At 58.3% G+C, this 13,504-nt stretch overlaps 1 protein-coding gene across 1 annotated transcript; it reads left to right on the top strand.

Annotated features, from left to right (window-relative positions):
* Positions 1-4,143: 4,143 nt before the first annotated feature.
* KIF12 (kinesin family member 12) lies at positions 4,144-10,401 on the top strand. Its single transcript, XM_058524740.1, has 16 exons — positions 4,144-4,205; positions 4,306-4,381; positions 4,771-4,905; positions 5,070-5,205; positions 5,767-5,858; positions 6,031-6,181; positions 6,880-6,998; positions 7,080-7,184; positions 7,724-7,826; positions 7,910-8,000; positions 8,208-8,294; positions 8,662-8,752; positions 8,824-8,925; positions 9,526-9,626; positions 9,718-9,836; positions 10,121-10,401. Exons 3-16 carry the CDS (start codon positions 4,810-4,812, stop codon positions 10,258-10,260), a joined length of 1,533 nt encoding a protein of 510 aa, XP_058380723.1. The 5' UTR covers positions 4,144-4,205; positions 4,306-4,381; positions 4,771-4,809; the 3' UTR covers positions 10,261-10,401.
* Positions 10,402-13,504: the final 3,103 nt, after the last annotated feature.

Here is a 13,504-nt window from a genome sequence, read left to right as displayed (position 1 = left end):
CTGGATGGGGGCCCAGGTGTTGTATCTTTAATTTTTTCACATGGATAAACACAGGAAGTGTTTACACCTGTTACTATTACAATGGTAATAGTGAGGATGATGGTGGAGATGGTGGAGATGATGATGGTAGAGATGGTGATGACGATGGAGATGGTGGTGACGGTGGTGATGGTGGAGATGGTGATGGTAGAGATGGTGATGACGATGGAGATGGTGGTGACGGTGGTGATGGTGGAGATGGTGATGGTGGAGATGGTGATGACAGTGGAGATAGTGGTGACGGTGGAGATGGTGGAGATGGTGGTGATGGTGGAGATGGTGATGGTGGAGATGGCGATGACGGTGGAGATGGTGGTGATGGTGGTGACGGTGGAGATGGTGGAGATGGTGGTGATGGTGGAGATGGTGATGGTGGAGATGGTGATGACGGTGGAGATGGTGGTGATGGTGGAGATGGTGGTGATGGTGGAGGTGGTGATGGTGGAGATAGTGATGACGGTGGAGATGGTGGTGATGGTGGTGATGGTGGAGATGGTGGAGATGGTGATGGTAGAGATGGTGCTGATGGTGGAGATGGTAGAGATGGTGATGATGGTGGAGATGGTGGTGATGGTGGAGATAGTGGTGATGGTGGAGGTGGTGATGGTGGAGATGGTGGTGATGGTGGAGATGTGATGATGGTGGTGATGGTGGAGATGGTGGTGATGGTGGAGATGGTGGAGATGGTGATGGTAGAGATGGTGATCATGGTGGAGATGGTGATGATGGTGGAAATGGTGGTGATGGTGGAGATGGTGATGATGGTGGAGATGGTGGTGATGGTGGAGATGGTGATGGTGGAGATGATGGTGATGGTGGTGATGGTGGAGATCGTGGTGATGGTGGAGGTGGTGATGGTGGTGATGGTGGAGATCGTGGTGATGGTGGAGATGGTGGTGATGGTGGAGATGGTGATGACGGTTACAGTGACTAAATGGTTCTGGGGACTGCTGCTTCTGTAGGTATTGGTGGGGATGGTAGAATTTTGGTGATGATGGTGATGGGGTTATGGTGGTAGTAATGATGACGGTGACGGAGGTAGAAATAGTGGTAGTGGGGGTGGAGGTGGTGGCTAATATGACTATAAAGCTACCATGAATATTCTTCTGTATATCTTTTGGTGAATGTGTGTACTCATTTCTATTAGGCACAGACCTAAGAGCGGAAATTCTGGATCATAAAATAGGATTATGTTCAGCTTTAGCCAAACAGTTTCCAGAAAATGGTTGTATCTACACTCTTACCCGTAACGTATGAGAGTTCTAGATGCTCCACGTGCCCACAAACACTTAGTATTGGCTGTTCTGTTCACTGATGTATCTCTAGTGCCTGGAAGCCTGGCACGTAGAGGAGGCTTAATAAAAATTTGTTGAACGAATGCTCAATTTAAGGGTGGCCGATGTTCCTGCTCCCTGTTAGAGAACAGAACCAGAACCTTGCTCCTGCTTGTGGACACCCAGTGATGTACAGGGGCTGACCCAGGTTGGGGAGCCTGGTGCAAGAGTCCCCACCAGACAGCTCCTCATGCGCACGTCCCCTATCTCTGCTTTTCCCAGCATCCCTTCAGTGTGGCTCATCTCAGTGGAGTTTCGGAGGGGCAGCAGTCTGATTAAGCCAGTGCACACCAAGATGTGAATGACTGATCGTCCTTTACCCTCTGAAGAGCATTTAAAGGAGCAACTCGTTCACTTATTGGGTTTACAACTGAAAAAGGCCATCTGCCATAGCAGACGGCACTCGACTCAGAATTTGTAGTTCTGGGTTTAAACCCTCTCAGTTTGCCATTCACAGCTGCTTGCTCCTTAGACAGCCTCCTCTGCCTACCTCTGTTTTCCTCAGTTTTTTCATCCAAAAAACAGGAATAGTAATTCTTGTCCTGTCCACCTCAAGGATTCAAGAAATATAATAGATTAAGGTACTTCAGAGTTGAAAGGAATCTTGGAGATCACCTAGGGGGTTCTTATTTTTGCCTTTAGAAAATTCTTTACAATTTATGAATGGCCTTCAATGACACTGTCTCACTGAAATCTCAGAACAACTAGGTAAAATCATTAATCCTTTTGTATGGGAAGAAAATAGGCTAAGACAGGGGAAATGACTTGCCTAAGACTCTGTGGTATTTTAGTGGCAGAGCTGGGGACAGTGGCTCTTTGCTCAATGTACCTCTCTATATAGATCCAGCTGGAAGGGCCTATAACCAAAAGGTTAACTGGCTCTTGCTTGCACACCTCCAGTGGATGGGGAGCTCACTGCCACCCACGATAAACCATTCCCCGGCTGGATGGCTCTGAGGGTTGGCTGTCATTTGTGGTGATATAGAGTGTGTTACACTGAGAGGGATGATTATTATGGCTTTCATCCTAATGTTTGTTTGGGAGAAGAGGAATTTACAGAAATATTCAGAGAACATGCAGAGACAGCCAGAATGGCAATAATAATAATAATGCCTATCTGATGGTGTCATTTCTCTTTGTAACCCTTCAGTGGTTTCCTGGTTCCCTGAAGAGTGAGTCCAGACTCCCCGATGGACCCTCCATGAGCTTGGTCCAGCCTCAGACCACCTCTACACGCCACACACATCTCTCCACCCAACGGCAGCCTTCCTGCAGCACGTTCCCTCCAACTAGAACACCCTCATCTATCACCCTCACCTCCCTGCTCCCAAAGGCCTCGGAACTCCCCCCAAAGCCCCTGCACACTAGACTGCACTTACTCGTCTCCTTAGCAAGACTGTGGGATTCCCGGGCCCCGGTTCTCAGCATGCAGAATGGCACTGGATGGGTGATTGCCCCACCCCGGCACGTCCACAGACGTCTCTGCCGCTCTCATCAGCCAGACCAGGAGAGGGTTAAACAACCTGGCCTTGGATCAACCTTGGCATTGGGGAAGCAGGTGGCCCAATGTTTAACCGGATGGGGGCCTGTTGTCAGCTCAGCTCAGGAACTGGATCCAGCCAGGTATTCTTAGAGCTGACACCTGGACCCCTCCCTCCATGCCCCTCCCCTCCTTGGGCCTTGGTGCTGCTGGGGAGGTTGAGGGTGGGAGGCATGACAAAGCTGGAGGAGGAGTATGTGGAGAGAGCTGGAAGAGCCCGCCTGGTCCGTGGTCCATGCTCTGCCCAGGCTTGCTGTGTGGCCTTCACCGAGTCCTTCCCCACCCTGCCTCGGTATCCCCATCTGTGCCCAGAGGAGGCTGGTCTAGGTGGTCCCTCCAGATGGTACTGGAAAAGAGCAAGAGATCCTCAGATTCCAGAACCCCCTGGCTCTGGATCCCCCAGCTTGGGAGAGCCTTTCCCACCAGAGGTGGGAGCGGGTAAATCTTTAACTAGCTAGCCCTGGGCAGGCCCGAGCCTTTCCGGATGAACGGCTGCCTGAGAAGGGTGGAGGCAGTGGGGGATGTAAGGGGTGCACAGCCGGTCCCAGCGTGGTGGAGAAGGGAGGGTACTGGGGAGGGAAAGGACCGAGACTGGGCGGAGCTAACTCCGTGTGCAAAGCAGGACATGGAGGAACGCGGGTCCCCCGACGGGTAAGCAGAGATTCTGGGAGGTTCGAGCAGCCGCTGGGCGCAGGGATGGTTTAACTCGCGTTGCTGCCACAGGGACCCCGCGCGGAGCCTGGAGCAGGGGCCAGAGGGGCCGGAAACGCCCATCCAGGTGGTGCTTAGGTGGGTACAGGGTGTCTAGGAGGGGTCCGAGCGAGGAAGGGACCTATGGAGACAGCGGGATGGACCATCCGCCTTCCCGCCGGACCCCAGGGTGCGTCCCATGAGCGTGGCCGAGCTGCGTCGAGGGGAACAGAGCGCGCTGCACTGCTCAGGGACCAGGACTCTGCAGGTGAGGAACTCCTCCCACCCCCCAAAAAAAAACCTACCGGGAGGACACCGGGTCCCTCTCCTCTGGCAACTTTGTCCCAGGCCCGGCCCTCTCCTAGGTGAGCCCCGCCCTCCTCCCCAAGCCCCGCCCCCGCAGATGAGCCCCGCCCACCAAGGTCCCGCCCTCCCGGAGTGCCCCGCCCCCTTCTCCACCGCCCCCTCCCCCAGGTGAGCCCCCCGGGCGGGGGCCCCGACGTGGCGTTCCGCTTCGGCGCCGTGCTGGACGGGGCGCGCACGCAGGAGGACGTGTTCCGGGCGTGCGGCGTGCGGCGCCTGGGCGAGCTGGCGCTGCGCGGGTGAGTGAGGCGCTGGGGGTGCTCCGGGCCCCCGCCCTGCCCTGACCCCCCGCCCTCTCCATCCCCCGCCTGGGTCCAGCCACGCCCCTGCCTTCCGCAGCTACTCCTGCACCGTCTTCACCTTCGGCCAGACCGGCTCCGGGAAGACCTACACCCTGACGGGGCCTCCTCCCCAGGTGGGCCGAGTGCAGGCGGAGCCCCTGCGGGTCGGGATCGGTGGGCTGGCAGCCCGGGGGAGCTGCAGGCAGCATAGCCTCGCAGAGGGAAGGGGCTCGAACGATGCAGCCCAGCCCTGTTTATTTGCAGACAGGGAAACCGAGGCCCGGAGAGGTGAAGGGACTTGCCCGATATGGAGTTCAGATTTTGCCCCCTTTGCTTACCAGCTCTGTTTCTTCATCTGTGCAATAAGTGGTAGTGCTGACTGTGAGAATTAAATGAGATATTATGTGGGAACTTGGCATAGATCCTGGCGCATAGTGAGTGAGTGCTCTAGAAAGGGTGGTTATTACTGTGGTGCTGGTGAGGATGAGGACCCAGCCCCAGGCTCAGCTGTTTCTGCCCCCAGGGAGAGGGGGTGCCTGTACCCCCCAGCCTAGCTGGCATCATGCAGAGGACCTTCACCTGGCTGTTAGACCGCGTGCAGCACCTGGGTGGCCCTGTCACCCTCCAGGCCTCCTACCTGGAGATCTACAATGAACAGGTGGGAGACTGAGATGAGTAGAAAGGGCCGGCAAGGAAAAGGAGGCATTTCTTTCGGAGGATCCTGGGTCAAGGGGCAGAATAGGTGGGGGGACTGTTGTCAATAAGGCAGGGGCGGGTGGCTGGAACAAGGACTCAGAAAGGGCCCCTTCCCTCACCTCCCAGGTTCGAGACTTGCTGAGCCCGGGGGCTCCCCGGCCCCTCCCTGTTCGCTGGGACAAGACCCGGGGCTTCTATGTGGAACAGCTGCGGGTGGTGGAGTTTGGGAGTCTGGGGGCCCTGATGGAGCTTCTGCAAATGGGTGCGTGCTACACAGGGGAGCTTTGGGGTGCCGGGACGCCCATTCCTCAGCTGTTCACTGAGGGTGCACTCGGGCCCAGAGCTGGAGCTGTGGGACTCAGAGATGACCCTTGTGGGAGAAAAGGGCCAGCAGACCAACAGTGCAGACACAGCCCAAGGATGTCCCCCGACCCTACCCCCTAGGCCTGCTGATTCTGCCTTCCAGACTCTTTCCAGGCCCACCTCTCCTCTCCAGCCCAGGGCCTCTGCCTAGTGAGGCCTCATTTTTGCTCCCTAGAGAGGTCTCCCTACCTCAAGGCCCTCTGTTTCCAATCCCTGTTTCTACATGCAGCAAACCACATCCCTCTTCCCCTCCAGACCCTTCTAGTGCCCTGAGGGTAAAGGTCATACCTCTTAGCCTAGCCTATTAGGCCCTTCTGTTCCAATCTCATCATCCCACTTTGCTGCCTCCGTGCCTTTGCACGGGCTGGCCCCTCTACCAGGATGCCTTTGCTCCTTTTTCTTCACTGGTGATCACCTGGCCTTCCTCCCAGGTCCAGCTTCTGATGTTTTTCTCCTCTAGGACTCAGCCGTCGGAGGAGCTCAGCTCACACTCTGAACCAGGCCTCCAGCCGAAGCCATGCCCTGCTCACACTCTACATCAGCCGCCAAACCGTGAGTGCCCCGGCTTGGGGAAGGAGCTGGCCCAGGGCCACCCAGCAAAGGTCGGCCTCTGGATGTATTAGCCAGCTTGGGCATGCACAGGAGGTCATAGTGGAAACCCTTGTGACTTTGATGGGGACAACCCCTCTCGAGTCCCCATCAAGCCCTGATCCCCCAACCCCAGCAGGTGCCTCCTGTGGACCCCGGGGAACCCCCTGTTGGGGGGAAGCTGTGCTTTGTAGACCTGGCGGGCAGTGAGAAGGTGGCGGCCACAGGATCCCGCGGGGAGCTGATGCTCGAGGCCAACAGCATCAACCGCAGCCTGCTGGCCCTTGGTGAGACCTGGGGGCCGACTGGACTGACTGCCCGTATCCCTCTTCTGTGCCTGACCCATCGCTGTCCGTAGGGGGGTACACCGGAGAGTCATAGTGCGTGGGGGAGAGTTAAAGAGCTGTGATCCGGGAGCCCCTGGCCTCCTTCTGGCCTCAGCTTGCTGTTGCCTTGCGCCTCCCCTCTTAGGCCTTTGTTAATCTATAATGTATAAAGTTACGTGCTAATTTGGGAGGTAGAAACACTCAAGGGCAGAGTATGAGCCCTCAGACATTCAACCTGCCCCTTGTGCAGTCAGGAAGACTGAGGCCCAGTGAGGGGAAGGGAACTGACCTGTCTTCCCACCCCCACCCCAGGTCATGGGCTTCGAGGTCCTTAAGGGCTGGGGCCTCGGCCCTCCTCCATGGCCTGCGTGGGGGGACACTCAGGAAGCTCCCCTTCATTCAATCCTCTTGTCAGACCTTTCCTGAGCCCCGATGAGTCCCAAGCCCTTAGGTGGGCATTGGCGGTCGGGGGTGGACATCTCTGCCCAGAGGAGCCCCAGGCTGGTGGCAGAGGTCAATCTGCATGAGTAATGGGATCAAGTGGAAAGGGGCATTTTAGAGTCACACAGGCCGGGGTGGAGATCCCAGCTGTGCTGCGCACCAGCTGGTGGCCTTGGGCAAGGGATGTGACCTTGCTCAGCCTTGCTGTCCCCACCCAGGTCACTGCATCTCCCTACTGCTGGACCCACAGCGGAAGCAGAGCCACATCCCCTTCCGGGACAGCAAGCTCACCAAGCTGCTGGCAGACTCGCTGGGGGGGCGCGGGGTCACCCTCATGGTACCCGAGGGGGGTGGCAGGGAGGGCTGCGTCCTGAGGGAGGGGCTCCCAGAGGGGAACACTCAGGGGCGTTCCTCCCAGGTGGCCTGCGTGTCCCCCTCGGCCCAGTGCCTTCCAGAGACTCTCAGCACCCTGCGGTACGCCAGCCGAGCACAGCGGGTCACCACTCGGCCACAGGCCCCCAAGGTGGCTGGAGGGAGACACAGGCAGAGGGATGGGCTGGCAGATGGTGGGGGATCAGGCGATGGGGCTGAGCTGGAGTTGGGATTGGAGTTGGAATCCTGTGATGGGGTCATGGTTGGGTGGGTGGAGTCAGGGTCATGGGCAAGGTTAGGGCAGGTCTGGGGTTAGAGTCTGATTTGGGATATGATTCAGGGTCTAGCCAGGATCCCAGCTGGTATCATGGTTACGTCTGAGCTGAAGTGGAGTCTTGTTTGGAGTCAGAATCTGGGCCAAGGTTTGACCAGAACTGAGTTTGGGGTTGGACTTGGAGCAGGTCCAGCTTAGAGTGGGCCCTCCAGGCATGCAGCTAAGGCCACCTGGCACTTGGATGCAATTAGAAGGCGCCCCCTCCAGGTGGGTATAGCCTTGGGCCAGGATGCAAGGCTGGCGAGTGAAGCATGGGCTGGATTTTAGGCTCCACTCGCTCCCCAACCCTGGAAGCTCTTGTGCGGTGCACAACTTGTGCAACCATAAATGGCAGCTCTGGGCTGCTTTCTCTACAGTCCCCTGTGGCAAAGCAGCCCCAGCGTTTGGAGATGGAGATATTGCAGCTCCAGGAGGAGAACCGGCGCCTGCGGTCCCAACTGGGCCAAAGGGACCCCAAGAGTAGGAGCTCCCTGGGGGCGGGGGTGGGGTGATGATAGGGCCTGGGGCTCCTGGGGCTCCAGCCACCTTCCCCTGCCCTGCAGCCTCAGGGCTCAGTGGGGCCCGCGTGTCCTGGGCCCAGCAGAACCTCTACGGGATGCTTCAGGAGTTCATGCTGGAGAATGAGAGGCTCAGGTAGGGCCCGGCCCCCGCCGGGGAAGTCTGCGCCCCACCCCTCACCGCTGGGCTGCTTCTGCCTAGCTGCCTCCCCTCCCTGGTCCCTGGCTCCCCTTCTGTCCCCACCTGCCTCCTGGGGCTCATATTCTGCTGCAGTGGGGAGGGGCTGACTGACACCCCTGCCAGCCTGCCTCCTGTCACCGTCCTGGGGACTGCTCTTCCCAGGAAAGAAAAGAGCCAGCTGCAGAGTAGCCGGGACCTGGCCCGGGATGAGCAGCGCCTCCTGGCCCAGCAGGTGCACGAGCTGGAGCGGTGAGCACGGCCTCAGTGCAGAGGGCAGGGGGAAAGGGAGGCTCAGTGAGTGGTCTAGAGTCTGACCTCCGGATCCAGACCACCTGGGTTCAAATTCCAGCTCTGCCAGCTACCGGCTGTGTGAGCTTGGGCGAGCCACATGACGGCTCACTGCCTGGGTTTCGTCTTCTGTAACATGGGGATAATACAGTGTCTACCTTAGAGGGTTCTTCTAAAGACTGGATGAAGGAGTTCAGATGTAAAGCATGGAGAACGGTGCCTGGCACATGGTACATGCTTCATGAGTGTTTGTTGAAAGGAGGATTTGGGGGGCCAGCCTGGTGGTGGGGTTGAGGGCTGCAGGCACGGACCCCACTGTTCTCTCCAGGCGCCTCCTCTCTGCCTGTTACCTTCATCAGCCGGGCCCTGGCCCAGCCCCACCGTGTCCCTGTGTGATGGTGCCGGCTCCCTCCTGCCATGTGAGTCTCTGCCCAGCCTGGAGGGGTGAGGAGCAGGCACGTCGCAGAGCCTCTGACGTGACCTCTTGCAGGCCCTGCCACCCCTCTGCTGCCCCTGCAGCCACCTGTGCCCCCTGTGCCGAGCACCACTGGCTCCCTGGGCCTGCCCACGGAGGGAGCTCTACCTGCCCCAGGTAGGAAAGGCCGAGGTGGGGGTGAGGGGAGGCGGGGAGAGCTGGAGACCTTGCTCTAGGGGGTCAGCAGTCTGGGAGGCCCCAGGGATCCAGGGTCCCAGGCTGGGTCATGGGGGTGAGTGGCCGGCTTCGAGCTCCCTCTGCCCCGGGTTCGGAATTGCTGTTGATTTCACCTCCCCTTCCACTCCATCCTGGCTTCTTTCGGGAACTCATTTTCCCATTCCCTCATTCATTCGTCCACTTACACATCACTCGTTTATGCATCTGCTTCTTCACGTGGTCACTCACTCATTCAATAGCTCTTTTCGAAGCTCCTTGCCCTGTACCAGCCCCTGTTCTGGGCACTGAGGATGCAGACATAGACTGGACATCCTTCCTGCCCTCGGGGAGTTCCTTGTCTCCAGAGAGGACATTTCAAGGGCCATCCGCTGCCCACAGAAAAAGTGACCAAGACCTCACCCCTTTATGCCCACCTGATGTTCTTGGTGCCCTGTGGGATAGGCATGGCAGGGATGGTGGTGGCGTGGTCGGCACCAGGGGAGTGGGGCGTGGAGAGGCCAGGCTGAGGTCACCCAGTGTGGGCTCTGCTCTTTCCTGCAGGTGTTGGGCCCTCAGGCCCCAGGCGGCGTGCCCCTGTCTGCCCAGCCCCCGCCCTGGGCGCCCCCCTGCAGCCCTGGCTCTGCCAAATGCCCGAGAGAGAGGTGGGCCGGCCCCGGGGCACTGGGCGGGGGGAAGGAGGAGGCATGCGAACTTGAAGGCTCACCTCCCACCGCCCAACTCACCCTGGCCCAGGAGTCAGAGTGACTGGACTCAGACCCGAGTCCTGGCGGACATGCTGACCAAGGAGGAGGTGGTACCCTCTGCACCCCCGCTGCCCGTGGGGCCCCCGAACACATCGCCAGTGCTGAGAGGTGAGGAAGGGAGGGAGGGGGGAGCCCCCAGTGTTTTCTGTGATCTTGGGCCGGAACCTTAGTCTTCCCATCTCTGAATAGGGTGCACGTTGAGAAGTGATTTCTAAGATCTTTTAGTTCCCAAACTTGGAGTTCTCTTCCTGGGGCCCCTGCATGCCCAGGTGTATGTGGGGTCGGGGAGAGTGGGTACCACCTGAGGCCTCCCCAGAGGATGCTGGGCCCCTGAGGGCCTGGGTGGGGAGGGGCCCAGGGGCGTGCAGGCCCCGAGTCTCACTCTGCCTTAGGTGGAGCTGCGGTTCCAAACCTGGCCCGGAGGCTGGAGGCCCTCAAAGACCACATCGGCAGCTCCCTGCGGCGTGGCCGGAGCCAGCCGCCCCCCAGTGAGGGCACGCGGAGCCCTGGCCGCATCCTCCCTCCCTGCTGAGGACACAGAGGAAACCCGGGAGAGCTCCGAGTGACCTCGGGTGGGGATCTGCGCTCCTGGGCTTCAGTGTCCCCGTCTGTTAAATGGGGCTGGCAGCTGCTGCTCCACTCTGTGGCCAGGCTGGACCGAGGACAGTTCCTGAGGGCCGGGGGTGGGGGCTAGGGGGGCAGTTTGGGGGAGCAAAGCCCCCCCAGACCATGAGACATGAGACTGGATTCAGGAGAAGCCAGGCAGCAGGTGATGAAATATACAAATAAAGAGGTATCAGCTCCACATCTGGCTGGTCCTCCGGGTCATCAGTCACTTCCCTGTGGGGGAGACCCAGAGACGAGGAGCTCTCGGGAGGGAGTCTGAGGAAGAGGGAGCAAGGACTCTTGGTAGAGGTGCGTGTCCCCTCCGATCAGGAATATTCCAGGTTCCTGTCTCTTCTCACGTATTGCACAAGTTTAAATTGAGCAACTACTGCATGCCGTGTGGCGGGCGTGGGGAAATCAAATGGTGAGCATCTCCGTGAAGGGGGCCTGAGGGAACCTTTGGCCTCGAGCTGGGCAGGCGGTGGACTGAGGGGCTCACCCTCTCTGTGCCAGCTGCGTGCGTCCTGGTGCTGGAGGGGTCCTGAGCCCTGGCTTCTGATGCTGCAGACCTGCTCTGAGACCCTGGGCAAAGCCTGCACCCTCCCTGGACCGCTGTCTGGTTTTCAGTCAGTTAGATGGGGACACGGCTCCCTGTCGTGTGGAGTTCTAGTGAGGGTCGAGGAGGTGAGGAGTATTGTGATTCCCAGCACAGTGCCCAGTAGGATGCAGTGGGCCTACAATTAGGGGGAAGTCCAGACATGACATGAGAAACTGGGGGTGCGAGCGGGAAGACCTCGTTACAGAAAGAGCCACGAGGCTAACCTAACTCCCATTTTATAGTTAGGGCAACTGAGACCCACAGGACTCATTTCTTCTTTCATTCCTTTATTGACTCATTCATTCATTCAACAAACACCTCTGGCATCAACTACAAATCAAGGGAGTGAACAAGACTGATAAGGAACAAGCTGGCTTTGCTCAGGGAGCTCACAGTCTGGTGGGGGACAGACAGTCAGACACTTACAGCCTCACACATGTGCTTTGATGGGGGAAGCCCAGGGGACTGGAGGCACGGAGAAGGGTCACCCAATCAGAAATTGTTGAGGGGGTCAGGGAAGGTTTGCCCAGGAGAGCCACGATGAGGCTCAGAGGGTGAACAGCAGTTGGCCCAGGGCGGCTAGAGGGGCTGTGGAGGCAAAGGCCCAGAGACGTCTGTGGTTGCCAGGCTTTCCAGGGTCAGGAAGTCCATGGTCTTGTAGGCCACACCCAGAATTTGGGCTTGTCCCGAGGGCACAGGGGAGCCACGGAAGGGTCTTGAGGAGTCACCAGCTTAGATCTGCATTTAGGTCACACTGGCCACTGTGGCAGGTGGACTGACTGGGAGGGTGAGCGAGGGTCAGGGGGACCAGTAAGAAGCCCGTGCAGGGAGGGGATGAGACGCCTCACGCAGTAGTCCTGAACCAGGCCTCGGGTTGGGCATCCCCTGAGACCTGGGCCCCTGGCGGGCCAGCCTCAGCCGCGGGCTTGGGGAGCACTGGGGGAGGAGCAGGACGAGGCCAGAGGGCAAGCTTGGGAGCAGCTGGGGAGCATCAGGTAGCCTGGGCAGCCTCTGGGGAGGGGGTGGCAGCAGCATCTGGAACAGTGCTCAGACTCGCCCACAGGCCTGGCCTGAGGAAGTCAGTGCCCCCGCCCACTCCCCAGAGCAAGACCAAGCGAGAGAAGACCCAGTGCCCTCCTACCCACCATTCTGGAAGGTAGCCCTGGGGATGTTCACCAATGATGCCCCCTTCTGCCCAGGGGAGTGAGGACCCAAAGATAAAAGCAATGCTCCTCAAGGCTACACTTGAGTGTGCTGTGTGACTTGGAGCAGGCTACTGGGCCTCTCTGAGCCTGCCCCAGCGCAGGGCCCCTGACTCCCGAGTCTGTCTCTGCAGGGCTGGTCCCCGAAGCTGGGGCTGGCAGGGTCCACAGGCTGGAGCCCCCAGCGGCCAGGTACTGAAAGGCAAGACTTGTGCCTGAGCGTTAGGGTGTTCAACAGTGGCAGGCCAGTGTCCACAGAGGCAGAACCCAGGGACGTGGAGTAACGGCCAGACACCACAGACAGCCGGGCCAGGCAGAGTGGACGGTGGTTCAGTCCACAGACTGAACAACACAAGATCAAATCTTGGCATCATCACTTCCATGAGTGACCCTGGGCAGGTGTCTAAACTGCTCTGAGCCGGAGTCGCCTCGTCTGCTGGAAGGGAGGAGGGCAAGCCTGATTAATGCCATAAAGTCACTTGTTTCTACTCTATATTTGATGCCACATTGGCTTGGGTGGCTCAGCAGGTTTGAGCCTAGTTCCTCCCCTCCCCAGAGCCCTTATCTCACTGACTGTATGGGGGCCCTGCTTGCTGGGAGGTCTCCAGCCCCACGCAGGGGAAGTCCCTGGCATGGAGCATGAGAGCTTTCCTTAGCGGCCTTGGAGGATGGACAGGGACCACCCAGGGGGACCCTGGCTGTTGCCAGTTCATTCGTGTTTGGACAATTCCTTCTCCCGCTGGAGCCAGTCACGATTTTCTGGTTTCCTAGTTCCAGCTCGGCAGAACCCCCAGTTACTTTCCCAGAGATAGATAGACAGGACTCAGGGGATCAGTCTCCACTACCCCATCTCATAAGCCCTGTGCCCATCTCCCAGTGAGCATCTTCACTCTAGACCTGCCACTTGTCCAGAATCCCTAAACCCTGGAGGAATTCCCTGGGACCCCAGTAATGTATCAAGACTCTTCAAACCAATGGTCCTTACTGAGAACTTGCAGATTCCAGAGCGCACTTCTGGAAGCCTGAAAGGCGTAGGCTTTCCCCAGAATGCAGGAATTTAGGGGCAGGTCTCTGGCCTCAGGCAATAGAGTAATAGTTCTCTGGAACTTTGAAACTTAGAAGAAGGTCTCTGGTAGCCCGATTAGGATTGGGGGCAGCTCTTGGAAATCCTGAAGCACTGTCGAAATTTCCCAGAATTTTAAATCCCTAAAAGATCTCTCTGAAAATTTAAAACATTCTGTAGAAGCTGAGAGGGATTCTCTGGGGTCTGGCTGGGGGTGGGGATGTTCACCAGAGCTCGGAAGGCCATCCATGCATTTCTAGAATGCTGGCAAATCTAGATCAACGTAGACATCTGTAACTCTAGCGAA

The sequence above is a fragment of the Diceros bicornis genome, chromosome 28 (genome assembly GCF_020826845.1).
Source record: "Diceros bicornis minor isolate mBicDic1 chromosome 28, mDicBic1.mat.cur, whole genome shotgun sequence".
Lineage (NCBI taxonomy): Eukaryota > Metazoa > Chordata > Mammalia > Perissodactyla > Rhinocerotidae > Diceros > Diceros bicornis.
This window is presented reverse-complemented; position numbering and strand designations above follow the sequence as displayed.